A 16,680-nucleotide genomic window follows, 5' to 3' on the forward strand; every position below is an offset into this window, starting at 1 on the left:
TCTCAGGTTATGAATTTGCTCATATTGGGTTGAGGGAAAACCCCGAAAAAATACCTCAATCAGGTAACTTCCCCGACTAGGATTCGAACTCAGGTCACCTGGTTTCGCGCCAGACGCGCTAACCGTTACTGCACAGGTGTGAACATTTACTGTTATTCCATTAAAAGCAGACACGGGAATTTTACTGGAAGCAAGTAAAGAGATAAGTTTGGAAGTAAATCCCGAAAAGACTAAGTATATGATTATGTCTCGTGACCAGAATATTGTACGAAATGGAAATATAAAAATTGGAAATTTATCTTTTGAAGAGGTGGAGAAGTTGAAATATCTTGGAGCAACAGTAACAAATATAAATGATACTCGGGAGGAAATTAAACACAGAATTAAACACAGGAACTTTTCTATCTGCCTCCATGAGAATGTGCTTGTGCCTATGGGCATCAATTCTGTAACCTTGATTTGAATTAATTTTAACATATTTTGACAGGACAAGTTCCACTACGATCGAACAAATATCCGAGTTGTGGCAGTGTGTCCAGGCGTGACCGGAACGGACCTTGTACACGGAGCGGAGGACAGGCAGTACACACCTGAGTGGGGAAAACATGCTTACCAGCAACTACAAAGCCTTCCTGCGCAATCGTGAGTAAACGAGACGAAATAGCGACCATCGCTGTAATTGTGATAATAATAACAATGCTGAGCTCTTTAATCAAAACTAGACAATGAAGTTTACGATGATGATGATGATGATGATGATGATCATGATCATGATGATGATGAGTTAACTGTAATAATAATAATAATCTATACTAATAATAAATCTGTAGCCGAAATTTTTCTGGTAATTTTCGATTTTCCAAAAATAATTGGTCCTAACATATATAATTAACCACCCTGAAACCGAAAATAGCTTTTTTGAAAATTTTGTTTGTATGTCTGTCTGTCTGTCTGTATGTTTGTTACCTTTTCACGCGATAATGGATGAACGGATTTCGATGAAAATTGGAATATAAATTAAGTTCGTCGTAACTTAGATTATAGGCTATATGGCATTCAAAATACATTATTTAAAAGGGGGGTTATAAGGGGACCTGAATTAAATAAATCGAAATATCTCGCTTATTATCGATTTTTATGAAAAATGTTACATAATAAAAATTTCTTTAAAAATAATTTCCGATAAGTTTTATTCTTTGCAAAATTTTGATAGGACTGATATTTAATGAGATAAATGAGTTTTAAAATTAAAATAACTGCCATCTAAGGCCGTGTAATGAATTAAAAAACAAATGACTTCGTCTATAAGGGGCCTTGGACAGCAACAATCCGAACGCTATGAAAGATAGCCTACAGATAATGTTTCTGCGTTTCTATGAAGTAATATCAGAAGCTTAATTAACCGATTTGTATAATTAATTATTAATTCACCATTGGAAAGTGTAGTTTCTCTAGATGGACATAATGCTATAATGTTATCACAGTAACTCCTGAGTGAATCGAGGACAGGTAAGATTAAAATAGATTCTAATGCACAGAAAACTTGATAGGCTATTCTGTATATTCGTTTCCTGTATTTCCTAAACTAATTTTTATGACCAAATGAGTGGTCTCTGCATCAAAATGATCGCATTTTAATTTTTTAATTAAATTTAAATTAAGTAACATAATAAACGATTTATCCTTCTATCAAACACGAATGTTCCCTGGATCAAATGTCCTATTTTAATTATATAATTACTTTATATTTATTTCTAACGGGTGCAGCGGAGCGCACGGGTACGGCTAGTAATAATAATAATAATAATAATAATAATAATAATAATAATACTTACTTACTTACTTACTTACTGGCTTTTAAGGAACCCGGAAGTTCATTGCCGCCCTCACATAAGCCCGCCATTGGTCCCTATCCTGAGCAAGATTAATCCAGTCTCTACCATCATATCCCACCTCCCTCAAATCCATTTTGATATTATCTTCCCATCTACGTCTCGGCCTCCCTAAAGGTCTTTTTCCCTCCAGCCTCCCAACTAACACTCTATATGCATTTCTGGATTCGTCCATACGCGCTACATGCCCTGCCCATATCAAACGTAATAATAATAATAATAATAATAATAATAATAATAATAATAATAATAATAATAATAATAATCCAGGCGTATGAGATGGGCAGGACAAGTAGCACGTATGGGCGAATCCAGAAATGCATATAGAGTGTTAGTTGGGAGGCCGGAGAGAAAAAGACCTTTGGGGAAGCCGAGATGTAGATGGGAAGATAATATTAAAATGGATTTGAGGGAAGTGGTAGAGACTGGATTAATCTTGCTCAGGATAGGGACGAATGGCGGGCTTATGTGAGGGCGGCAATGAAATTCTGGGTTCCTTAAAAGCCAGTAAGTAAGTAATAATAATAATAATAATAATAATAATAATAATAATAATAATAATAATAATAATAATAATTCATTCATTTATTTTCTGCCCAAGAGCAGGTCTTTCATTGCAAACCCAGCTGTCTCCAGTCTTTCTTATTTTCTGACTTCCTCTTGGTTTCCTCATATGATCCATATATCTGCTATGTTCTTCTACCCCGAACTCTTCTCCGATTCACCATTCCTTCCAATGCATCCTTCAGTAGGCAGTTTCTTCTCAGCCAGTGATCCAACCAATTCCTTTTCTTCTTCCTGATCAGTTTCAGCATCATTCTTTCTTCATCCACTCTTTCCAACACAGCTTCATTTCTTATTCTGTCTGTCCACTTCACACGTTCCATTCTTCTCCATATCCACATTTCAAATGTTCCCATTCGCTTCTCTTCACTTTGTCGTACTGTCCATGTTTCTGCCCTATACAATGCCACACTCCACACAAAGCACTTCACTAGTCTCTTCCTTAGTTATTTTTCCAGTGGTACGCAGAAGATACTCCTTTTTCTATTAAAAGCTTCCTTGGCCATTGCTATCCTCCTTTTGACTTCTTGGCAGCAGCTCATGTTACTGCTTATAGTACACCCCAAGTATTTGAAGCTGTCCACTTGCTCTACTGCTTCATTTAGAATTCGCAAGTTTATCTTCTGTATTTTTCTTTCTATGACCATGGTCTTCGTCCTACTTGCATTTATCTTCATCCATACTGCTCACAGCTGTCATTTAGCTCCAGTAGCGTATCCTTTGTATCATTTCCTCTTCTGCTAACAATGCCATATTATCAGCAAATCTTATGCACTTTATTGTTCTCCGTTTTGTTTATCTAGCCTTGTTTCAATCAGTCATTCAATACGGAATAATAGGATGGGGCGGAATGACAAAGACTATCTTAACTCCATTAATATTACTACAAAAACGTATCATCAAAATTTGTCTGCATAAACCACTTGATTATCCGACACAATTTATTTATTCTGAATTCCAAGTACAAAAAATTGAGCAAATATATAAACATACATTACTAACTTATTTTCACAAAAATCGAATGAATTTTATAACTGAAAAACATATACACAACACCAGAAGAAATGTCCCAACTCTTTTGGCAGAACCTAAATGCCACACTACAGCTTGATTAAGACACAGTAGGAATTATGGACCAAGACTATACAATTCAGTATTGAAAAATAATCCAGACCTAAGCAATTTACACATTCTTAAGTTTAAAAATAAAGTGAAAATGTTTGTATGATATTTGATAAATTTTATTATAATTTTTTTAAGTGTTACTAGCATTATATGGTACTAATTTTTATTGTATTTATCTGATGCATGTAACCTACAAGATAAAACATTGTAATAAATATAAATAGATCATTTTCTTAATTAATAACAGTGTATATCTCCAATAAATGATTCCTTAGCATCGCCACAGATACACTTGATTGTACTTGTCACTATATCCTGTCACTAGAAAGTTATTGAAATTTATATTTTCCCCGCCATTCATAAAATATTTTGATATGATACCTCTTGCAAAAAAAGGAGATCTATAACTGAAACTCGATTAATATATTTCAGTATTATTTGTATTTATCCTGGTAATAATGAACAGTTTGACTCGTAGACATTTTGTTTTTCAGCATTAACTTCCCATGATTGTACGAGAAGATTCGAAGAGAACGGCAGTAACGTAGACATTCAGCTCCCCCCTACTACCAATAATGCACAACACAATGTCAATACGGCGGTTGCTGTCGTCTGCGATACAATGAACTTTTCTGTTGATTTTCGAGTTCATTTTTTTCCCGTTATTATATGCTTATTTAAGTTGTGTTAACTCTCGCTAGTGGTTTTATATTTTATTTTATCCGTCTTAGTATTTATTTTATTATTGTAAATATTTTTGTTTTATCACTATTATTATTATTATTATTATTAATGAATTATTTTGTATTACAATCTTTGTATCATTTCTGTCACGATTATTATATTATTATTATTATTTTATTATTATTATTATTATTATTATTATTATTATTATTATTATTAATGAATTATTTTGTATTACAATCTTTGTATCATCTCTGTCACGACTATTCTATTATTATTATTATTATTATTATTATTATTGTTATTATTATTATTGTTACTATTATTTCTATCATCAGCATTATTATTTGAACCCTGTAAAATTTATGTAGACTACTGGACTGTACCCGAGCACGAGCATATGCTCATTTCGGGTATCTATCCAAATGTAAATTCAAATGTAAATTGTAAATAAATTTGAATTTGAATTCTTCTTTCTCCTACTATCACTCCTCCTATGTTCTGAAAACAGTTCTTTACTAAATCTTCCAAGTAGATGTTGAACAGGCTAGGTGACAAAGGACATCCCGACGTACTCCTCCCCCAATTTCACTTCTTTCTGGCATTTCTTCTCCTATTCTGACTTTTACTCATTGAACAGTCTTCTCTCGTTCCAATCCACGCCAATTTTCTTTAGGATTCCCATCAGTTTATTCCAATCCACTCTGTCAAAGCCTTTTGTAAGTCCACAAATACTACATACATATTCTTAATAGCAATAATAATAATAATAATAATAATAATAATAATAATAATACTAATAATAATAATAACAATAATCATCATCATCATCATCATCATCATCAAGGTTTGAGCCATTTGGTCCGTTCCTTCTCAGAGAAATTGATCTTCCCATCTATTATAAGGTCTACCTCAGTAGTGTCAGAGTTGTAAGCTCCGAAACCGGTTGTGGTGCTAGAGACGTCCAGTCGGAGCGTGAACTTGCTTATGTCTGTGGAAGCACCGGAGCACGCAACGAGTTATAGTGGAGCGCTCCGCTCCGTTTAGGCTGTGTCTGACAACGCTGGTCTACCTATACTCCGTCGTCCAACTGGGGTATAGTTCAAAAGTAATTTTGGGAACCTGTCTTCATTCATATGTTCAATATGTTCTTTCCAGTCTTCTTTGCATTGTAATAATAATAATAATAATAATAATAATAATAATAATAATAATAATAATAATATTTGTTTATAAAGTCTGGTAAAAATTTGTTATATAGGAGACAAGTTATCAATTTTATCTAAATATGCCCCCTATAAAGGGGTAGTACATATTATACAAACGTAATCATAGTTCATACACAAAAATATACAGTATTCTACCTGTACTACCTGTCCAAAGTTCCGTAGAAATCTGCTATAAAGAAGAGAGATATATCATTTTTTCTAAATGCACTCCCTATAAAGAAGTAGTTCCTCGTAGGCCTAATCAGAGTTTGTACAGAAAAAATATATGCTACTTTAAACTCCTGGACAGAGTTTCGTAAAAATCTGTTATGTAGGAGAGAAGTTATTAATTTCGTCTAAATGCACTCCCTATATAGAAGTATAGTTTCCCTTACACAAAAATCAGAGTTTGTACACAAAAATTTATGCTATCTGGAACTGTACAAAATTTCATATAAATTTGTTTGAAAGGGGGGAAGTTATTAATTTTGTCCAGCTAGATTTGCATTTTTACACACTGTGCTACGGTGGGGAAAATAACTATCTCTGGCGCACTAACAAAAAACATGTTTCTTGTGTGTTTCAGTACTGACGTCCTTGGACAAGCAGTTGTGTACATTACGAAGTGCGCTCCGTCAGGCTCGGTATGGATTGTGGAGGACAGCAAACTGTACTGCGCTGAAATACCATCGCGACACTGCTACTCCAAACTTATCATGCCACTGCAGAAAAATTAGAGTAAAGTTAGTGTACTTCTACACAATACTATTTTTAATTAATTACGATACGAAATTTAGTATTTTTAGTTATTCAACGATGCTATATCAACTGCCACGTTATTTAGCGTCGATGGAATTGGCGATGGAGAGATGGTATTTGGCGAGATTCGCCATAAACTACCTGACATTCGCCTTACGGTTGTGGAAAACCCCGGAAAAAACCCAACCAGGTAATTGTTCCAAGCAAGAATCGAACCCATGTCCGAGCGCAGCTTCGGATTAATAGGCAAGCGTCTCTGACAACTGAGCTACGTCAGTGGTTGAAATTTAGTATTATTTATTTATTTATTTATTTACTCTGGTGGAGTTAAGGCCATCAGGCCTTCTCTTCCACATCATCAGAAATTCAATACAACTACAATAAAAATTATACAGGGACATCATTTTATTGTTACTAACATTTTTAATATTAACCTGTCTATACCTTTAGAGAACCGGAAACACCGCTTGCTCCCCCCTCCAAGACTTGTGTTCGATGATACTGGCGTAAAACACAAATTACTCTACTAGGTATAGGAAGGAAGAAAAGTAGTTAATCCATTTACGTAAACTAGGAAATATCGCGATTTTGAGTTTGATAATTTTCATTAGGTTTTTCTTTAATCAAAGTACAGTACTGTATTAAGAATAAGTGTTTTTACTCACGAAGTGAGTTATCCATGCTAACGTATTCATTATGCAGTGTATATTATACTGTCTACAGCATATTAGCGTACAATATAGAGAAAGAAGTTAAATTGAAAAATAATCATAATATGAATATTTAAACACAATTTTGAAAATGGTGGCCGTTCATTTCGATACAGGCTAGACTATTGCATCTAATTCCAATTGCCAGTTTCGTCCTTCGTACTAGTAACTCATGTTGAAATAATTCTGTACCTACTCTAAGTACTGTAAATTCAATCTTCACTTCTGCCCGACCCGAAAATATAAAATTACTCAGACATGCTATCTACTGTCCGTCCACGTGGTTATGCCGCAGGATTGTAGAAAGGGAGGAAATTACGTGACAGTTAATTACTTAACGAGGCCCTTTTATTTAAGTTAAATTAAACAGCTGTATAATATTACGTAAACTTCCAATTCCTAAGAGAAATTAATGTTTTCAGAAAAGAGCTAAGACAGCCCAGCTTTTACAGAGGGGCGAGCAGAAGCAGGTGGGGGAAATCGGGATGCGATGTAGGCAAACGGACAGTACCTTTGCGAAAATATGATTCAATATTGAAAGCTCTTTCGTCACTGGAAAACGCGAACATATTTCTGGAACGTACTATACTCAGTAACTCAGTACTGCTTACTATCTGCGGTCTTGGTTCTGTGTGGAGTTGGAACTTCCTTACTAGAAGGGGTGGGAGTGAAGTACATTCAAAAACTCAGGTACAATAAAAATTGAAGTAAAAATAAAATGATGTCCCTGTACATCAATGTAATTAATAGACCTGAGAAATATATGCCGTTATGCTACCAGTGCGCTTCGTGCGCCTCTAACTTTGAGAGCGTCTCAGAGTTGAGGTGAGTTAACGCAGTGTCTTTCGTTCGTTTGAACTCATTTTTATCATCACGGTAAGATAGTCCTCAGCATTTGGGCGGTTGAAAGCCACTCCTTTGACTTCGAAACACAACTATCTGCTAAAGAAAAATTTAAGGACATCATGTTCTTTGTTAAAGAAAAATTGCACTATTTTAAAGACATTTTTATTTTATGTCTGTAGAAAATAACCTAATATGACATTGACAAGTATCAGCCTTATTATTCCACTATGGATGGAAACATGCGAAAATCAACCTACTGAGGTACATCAGGAAAAATGCGACATATACGACCCCACTGTGCCATATTATAAGGAAAAATATCATCTAACATCGATCGAAGTTATTGGATTACTGATTGGGGCTAGAGGGACCATCACAAAAAGATTCGCGCATTTTTGCAAGCAATTTGGTCTGGGACAAACTCTTGTCACTGAAGTATCTCTGTCTGCAGTAAAGGGATCTATCAAAATGCTAAGAAACCATCTCTACACGTAAATAGATTGATCTCTTTCCTATGGCGATCTGCTCACTTAAGTTGGGTCTTGCAACTAGTGCTAAATAGACGACTGTGATCACCTGATAGCAAATTTTACGTTTCTTCTGGAATTAATGATCTTTTGTTTAGTCGTCTTCAATTATTTATAATTGTATTATTTCTTTTTCTTTTCCTTCTCTAATGTTTTTTTTTTCATTATAACTGTGTACCTACCATTTACTAAAAAAAAAAAACAACAATTTTTTGGTAAGCTTTGTCTTCTAGGCAACCTTCACTTGGAGGAAGCTGGATAAAATTCAGAATAAATATGATAGTGTATTACGTTTTTGTTTTACATAATTTTTCATTTCGTATATTGTTGCAGTGAATAACCACATTTTCAAATTTTCAAAGGAGAATGATTGTCCGTTGCTAGAAAACACAGCCTTATATCTAGAGAAACTTCGTTCCACTCTGCAGAAGCAATGAGGGAATATTTTAAATATTTTACACAAGCATTATTTCTCTCAAATACAAATTTTCTCATTTGAAATTAAGTCACAGATTTCGTCCTCGGCATCTTGCTATTATTCTTCTTTACAGACGTTGAATGTCGCCTGTTACGAATAGCAGTATTCGGTCGTAATGTAACCGATCAACTGAAGTTCACTGCTGAACGAAACACACTGAAATCCCCCACCCCAACGCAATTACGTACTGGTACCTGAAGTGAGAGGTGCATGAAGCGCAATGTAACGGCATACAATTCTTAGTACTAGTCATTAATCTACAGTAATACCCAGGTAATGAGTAGAGACCGGATTCTTATGTAATTACATATTGTATGCCTTTACTTGTAGACTACTGAAAATGAGAAATGTCGGCGATTTGTGGTTCTGAAATGGTTATAGATGAGTTTCATTTTACATATTTTTACATATTCTTAGTAATATTACATATTTTACATATTATGCAAAGAATGTAACATTTTATACATATCTAGGCAATTATTGAGTTTAGAACTTTTTTATTAAATTCTTTTTATTTTTCAGAGTAAATTATTGATTTTTTTTTTCATATATACTTGGACATATGTCTTAACGTCCCTGTCCCATTACTCCGATTGAAGGGCCGCTTTTTGTTCTCACTATAGTACACGATGCTGGTAAAGAGGGAGGGCTCGGAAACTGACGTCATTATGTTTTGTTCACAACTATAGAAAATACTTCAATTTCTAAAGCTGGCTTAAGACAATAGTTCTTTTATAAATAAAAGAACAAACATAAAACTAGGGATTCCAACTCTTTGTATGTAAAACATAATAGTTCGGAGTGCCTCAACTCTATACATTTGCTCTAAAGCTTTCTCAGAATCTGGGATAGTCAAGTGTGCCGGTCATTTAACTTTGTTACAAATTGAAAGTAGGCTATTAGCGGGGAGTTTGCGTCGGGTGTCAGATAAATCAAAATACCTTTTTGTGTGTCAAAGAAAAATATTTTTCAGGAAATCTTAAGGCACAAGAAAAAAAAAAGCATAAATTGTGGCAGAGACAAGTTGCATTTGCAAACTATACAATGAGGTGGAAATGGCAAGTCACTTTCCAGGCCATATCCTTCCACTTCAACTGACCAGTTAAATTGTGAAGACATTTTTGTGAATTTAATGCATTAATAAATAGTGACTTTAAATTACATATTTTATTAATACTGCATATTTAATTACATATTTCCCCGATACTTACTACATTTTTATGTACATATTTCGCACTTTCATATTACATAAAAATCCGGGCCTAATAATGAGTAACAGAATCAATATAACGTTAGCCTTGATATAACGTAAAAAAACAACTGAACATACAAATAGAAATTGAAAATAATATAAATTAGTCTAAGCTATAGGGACTCTAGATAAGGATGAAGACATACAGACAATAAATTTACTTCACGTTTACCACTATCAGTAATTAGACCAGTGCTAGGCAGATTCCTGCACTGTGTAAAACTGGAACGTCGTACATTATTTCATAGACGTAGAAGTAATTCTCAGCCGAAGTACATGGTACATATTGATTGATTTCTCGATGACTGGATCCGTTATGGAACCTCGCACTAAGCCGTTTAAGCTCATTGTACGACCCATATGCGATGATTCTCTAAGTCATACGGATGGCCCGGGGCGACATTCGTGAACCCGACGCTGACAGGTGGGCCATCCATCCTCGGCCTGCAGGTGAGGTCCCCATCATCTCAGAGTCTGAAGTTCCAAGCCCTTAGAACAGACGTCTCCAAAACCGTACTCACGAGTAAGCCCCTGAACGGAACCGAAGCCAGTACGTAATAAGCGCGTTCCGCCTCACCCATCCCCACCTGTACTTTACTCAATGTTTATGAGCAAACGAAAAGCAGTGGCGGATTGCCATTATCATTGTGTTGGTCGGAGTGTTCGACCGTTTCACAATGTCTTCTGTCGACCTGGTTGGCAAGTTGGTATAGCGCTGGCCTTCTATGCCCAAGTTGCGGGTTCGATCCCGGGCCAGGTCGATGGCATTTAAGTGTGCTTAAATGTGACAGGCTCATGTCAGTAGATTTACTGGCATGTAAAAGAACTCCTGCGGGACAAAATTCCGGCACATCCGGCGACGCTGATATAACCACTGCAGTTGCAAGCGTCGTTAAATAAAACATAACAACACAATGTCTTCTAATCATGGACGTAGTACATTCAAGGATGAATAAGAGGAGAACATTTTTGTATTAGTGGGGAGAATGTGAAATGCTTAATTTGTTCGAAAATTCTTAAGGGTGTGTTAAAATTCAACATGCGACGACAATACTCGACTCTTCACAAAGAATATCATATAATTACAGGCATGTTGGACATGTGAAAATAATTTATTTTGGGGTTATCTGTATAACTGTTGGTTATACATAATAATCAGTATATTGCACTACGTTTACACTCAGTTCCGCATGACATACTTATAGTCTTTTGTTTAATTTTAGGTGAAGTGCTTAGGCCTACAAATATTTTGATTAATATAAAACAAGAAAATACAAACACAAATCACACACGTGTCCTCAGTGTTAAACAAAAAAAAAGCTTCTTGCTAGCTATGTTCTAGCTTGGAATATTGGAAAATCAATGAAGCCCTTTACAGAAGCATCATTTGTAAAATCGTGCATACAGAACGTTACTAAAATACTGTGTCCAGAACAAAGTCAAAGTTTAAGAAAATTAAATTGTTTCTAATTAGAGTTCAGAGAAGGAATTTCAAGATTGTAAATGTAATTGAATCTGAAGTCGAAACCACAATTAACCAGTTTGTAGCTTACTCACTTGCATTGGACAAAAGCACAGACAGAAATGACAAAGCTCACCTAGCCATTTTCATCCGAGGAGTTAATGAACATTTTACTGTGTCTGAATGTCTTCTAGATGTAATTACAAAATACAACTGGAGAAGATCTTTTCCAGGCACTGAAAGGCACCATAGAACAGAAGAGGATGAATTTGCAATGGCTTGTGCCAATAGCAACGACGGGGCTCCAGCTTCATAGTATTTAAAAATAATCTACAATCGTATGATATTTCTTATTCTTTTGATGTTATTATTTGTAAACATAAGCAGACCGTTGCCGCGATCCCCCACTGACCGCTCCCATCTGTTGAGGTACGAGTCTCTCCCACTTCTCTAGTCTTACAACAGCACACTGTGTTCGGTGGGCAGCATCGAGAGCACGAATGACGATACGCTTTTTGGAGACCTCTGCCTTAGAATATGCCTGTCAAACTTTTGCTCTCAAGGCGCGAACGAATACGGAGGGGGTGGCTTCATGTCCCTTGCATTGACTCAACGTAAGGTGAACGTAAACAGAGCTGTTGTACTATTAACAGTGGCGGCTGGTACTGTGCAAATACTTTGCACCCCTATTTTGGTATATATTTATTACTGTAATAACATTATCATTATCCTCGTCTTCTCTGTAGGTCTAATGGTCCGTAAAATGTATACAGGGTGATTCACGAGGAGTTACCGTCACTTACGGAGCTTATTTCTGAAGACATTCTGAGCAAAAACTGCCACATAAACATGTGTTCTATTCTCAATATTTGTAGAGTTACACTAATTTGAAGTTATTAAAAAATACCTTTCTTCTTGTGGCGATTTATCCTAAAAAGTTATCCCTTTCTACAGAAGCCAAACACATGTGGTAGGGTTTCAATCTCACATATCTGCATGATTATTTTACTGGAATGTTTTAAAGATTTACATCAACAACATAGTTTAGGATCTTTTACCTATTCCTTCAAGAAATATATATATATTTTTTAATCGTTATATTCAGTATTAAATTTCCGTTAAACTATTCGTTCTGCAAAAGAATTTTGCAATGTTACATTTATTCGGATCAAATTTCTGCACATTTAAAGAACAAGACTAAAATTCTTCCATTCATTGAATATCATATTACAATACTCTATTAAATTGACTGAGCACATTGGGAATTAAATCGATGGCTTTCCCAAAATATGCAATGAAACGTTTCATGTAGAACAATTTTTATCTCGAAAATGAAGCAAAAAAGAGCAAAATTGTATGAAATTTTATTGTTTTCCTATATATTATATATACAGGGTGATTCACGAGGATTTAGCGTCACTTATGGAGCTTATTTCCGAAGACATTCTGAGCAAAACATGTCATATAAATATGTGTCTTAATCTCAATATTTTCAGAGAGTTACACTGATTTGAAGTTGTTAGTAAAATACCTTTTTTCTTTAGTTTTAAGAGTAAAAGAATAGAGAATGAACTATTCAGAAGTATCATTTCTTTAATTGGCTAATATTGTGAAGGTAAATATGTGTTATTAATTGCTTTGTACAGATTTTGTGTTTCAATTTTTAACTAAATATTACATTATTCTTATGCACTTATCACAAAAATTGTTCCAAATCATATAACTTTAGGAACTTGAGTCTTTACAGTTTAATTATGTATCCTAATGTACAGTCTTGAAGAAATTACAAGAGTGGCGTGATTTGTAACAATTGTGTGATAAATGGGTAAGAAAAATGCAATTTTGTGGTTAAAAATGAAAAAGAAATTATGTACGAAGCAACTATGGAATTCACAACACATTTTAAGCTTTAGAATACTAGCTAATTAAACAAATGACACCCCTGAATAATTCATTCTTTTCCTGTAACATTATTTTACCCTAAAAACTAAAGAATAACGGTATTTTACAAATATCTTGAAATTAATTTAACTCTGAAAATATTGAGAATAGGATACATGTTTGTATGACATTTTTTGCTCAGAATGTCTTCGGAAATAAGCTGCGTAAGTGACGGTAAATCCTCGTGAATCACCCTGTATATACATATTTATACAGGTCGCTATATCGTACAATAACTGTATTTATTATATATTTATACATATAATTTGAGCTGGTAATTGAAATTACGGGAAAACGGCTGAACGGATTTTAATAAATGACGCCTCATTTTGAAGCTTGGATCTCAAAGTTTTTCAGAAAAACAGTAGTTTTCAGTGAAATGTTAATTTTTCAACATAATTTTCCTATTTTCCAAAATCCATCTGTCGTCAGTTTTGAGAACTAGCTAATTGCATTTCAGAATAAAACAAAACACACACTACAGTAACCAATATTACACGAAGACCATGATCTGCAAGAATGCTGACATATTTAGAGCTAAAATTAAATTGGTTATTAAAAACTTAACTTACTAAAAATAATTTACAGGTTCGATTCTGTAGTGTGTAATTTTCTGGATACAGCTGTGTATTGGATATTAAAAACTACAAAACTTGAGGTGGTTTGATGACATTATTACCATTAGAAATGAAATATTATTGTAGTTAATGCCATGATGTGACTATTTGTCATTAATTATACACATTAATGCTATATTCATGATATGAAAGTGAAACGTTTTGGGGTTATATAAGTAGATGTCGAGAATAACTTAAATTAGATTCTGATTTCTATATTTTACTGAGTGGCGGCTATATAGTATATATAGTAACTTATATGTTACTAAAAGCTATAAAACTTACGTAAGATAATAATATTATTAAAAATCAAATATTTTTATAGTTATTAATCTAGCAGGGTTGGGTCTTTTTCATATATTTAATGGCGGTGTGGTGTAGATATTTAAATGCGTGGTTCTCTTCAGTATTGGCTCGAGAGAGAGAGTATCTTTCATTATTATGGAAGCAAATAACTTTCAGAATGTCTGACATTCTTCAATGAAAATAAATCTGAAAAATGTTTATCTGAAAGCCTAATGAACTTAGTTTGCAGCATTTGCTGCACAAGCCACTAGTATATATATAGTCCATATTTGAGTATGTATTTGTGCATCTTTGTATTCACAGTTCATTATTCCTGTACACATATTGGGACCCTTATTTGTGTATTTTATTATTATTTATGCTCGACCCTGCCGAAATGTAGTAATTACACACCTGGTAGCAGACCTTTAATGCATGTCATTAAAGTACACCTACTCATTAAAGATCAGGTCTTTCAGCCAATGACGACTCAGGTTACAACTGTTCAGCCAATGACAGGTCAGCTTTCTACCGTTATAAAACCGCAAGTATCGATTATTCTCGGATATGCAATCGAAAGAGAATTAGCGAAAAGTCACGGAGGCTGGAAATCCAATACTGTCGCAGAAGTTTATGTTCTGTTACTATAATAATTAGCATTAATTGTAAATAATATTCAAATAAATTCAATTTGTCATCTCGTTTTTCAATGTCCAATTTAATTTCAATGTTATCTCTGTAGGTTCGTATGGCCTAGCAAGGTGAATGTAGACATCTGTTCCTCGGAAAAAATCAATACTTCCGCGTCTGCGCACATCTCACAACATACGGAACATTGCTCAATGTCAAATACAAATAAAATTAATAATATCAAGTTAGAAATATGGTCGAGCATAAAAAGTCGTATGAAACTCGCCTATAATGGTAATTAAGAAGCTCGTACGAAATTATGAAACTCGCTTGCGCTCGTTTCATAAATATCCATATTCACTTCTTAATTACCTTCATTATAGGCTCGTTGCATAATGTACTATATTATGATTATTATTATTATTATTATTATTATTATTATTATTATTATTATTATTATTATTATTATTGTCATTATTATACTATTAATTGTTGTTATCATTATTTCAGGTACAAGTTGTATAAACGCTATGCCACTGATGTTTTCGGCCATCCCAATAAGAAAATTATGGAGTCGTTCGAATGTGAGAAGCTGTCTTAAGACGTCCTCATAAGAGCCCCACCCTACAGATACATTAATTAGTGAAGACAAACAAGCCAAATAAAGCGTAGCAGGGGCGTGGTGCTCACACTATCCATCAATGTGCATTGGCGTAATTTACAGAACACTGTTAATGTATTAATTGGAACCGTTGAGCCAAATTAGATGAACACCATGATCTGTTAGCATAACGACATGGAATAAACAAGCTCTTCCTGTAATAATGTTTGTTTTATTTCAGCAAGAACTATTAAATCAACATTTATACATACTTTTCTACTCGTGTACATGGGTCATTCGATAATTAGTGGCAATAACGTCTGTATGTGGCGCTATCAGCGGTAAATAATGTAAGCTGATAACAATGAGAAAGAGGAGCATCTGAGGTGTGTTATCTGTGAGTTTGGAGCCAATAATATCATTTACTATAAGATATTTGTAGTGAGTGTAATCTGTAGCGCTCTAAAATGTTTAGCAAATATGAACAAAGATACTTCATTAAAATTCAGATTGCACGAAGCAAGAATGCCTCTCAGAATACTTAAATTCAAATGTTGCCAATCGAATGACCCACGTATATTAACATTATTGGAAATGCATATCAGTCCAGTGGTGTACGCAGAATTTTGTCAAAGTGGGATCATTACTATAATAATTGTTTAAAATTTACATTATCGGTACTTTAAATTTTGTGTATTATTATTATTATTATTGTTATTATTATTAATATTATTATTATTATTATTATTTTTATTATTATTATTATTATTATTATTATTATTATTATTATTATTATTATTATTATTATTATTATTATTAAGCCTTCGACAGAGTAGGTAGAAACAAATTATTGAATATTTTAGTACATGATGGTATTCCAAATCAATTAATAACAGCTATTACAATATCTATACTAATAATAAATCTGTAGCCGAAATTTTTCTGGTAATTTTCGATTTTCCAAAAATAATTGGTCCTAACATATATAATTAACCACCCTGAAACCGAAAGTCGCATTTTTTTAATTTTTGTTTGTATGTCTGTCTGGATGTTTGTTACCTTTTCACGCGATAATGGCTGAACCGATTTATATGAAAAT

At 34.0% G+C, this 16,680-nt stretch overlaps 1 protein-coding gene across 1 annotated transcript in view; it reads left to right on the plus strand.

The window, feature by feature from the left end:
- Positions 1-15,791, plus strand: part of LOC138703660 (15-hydroxyprostaglandin dehydrogenase [NAD(+)]-like) — a 30,311-nt gene extending 14,520 nt beyond the window's left edge. Inside the window, exons 6-8 of the mRNA XM_069831723.1 lie at positions 488-642; positions 6,060-6,216; positions 15,491-15,791. Of these exons, the coding sequence (XP_069687824.1) occupies positions 488-642; positions 6,060-6,210 (306 nt within the window). The 3' untranslated portion in view covers positions 6,211-6,216; positions 15,491-15,791. The remainder of the gene's footprint in view (positions 1-487; positions 643-6,059; positions 6,217-15,490) is intronic.
- Positions 15,792-16,680: the final 889 nt, after the last annotated feature.

This window comes from Periplaneta americana, chromosome 7 (assembly GCF_040183065.1).
Source record: "Periplaneta americana isolate PAMFEO1 chromosome 7, P.americana_PAMFEO1_priV1, whole genome shotgun sequence".
Taxonomy (NCBI): domain Eukaryota; kingdom Metazoa; phylum Arthropoda; class Insecta; order Blattodea; family Blattidae; genus Periplaneta; species Periplaneta americana.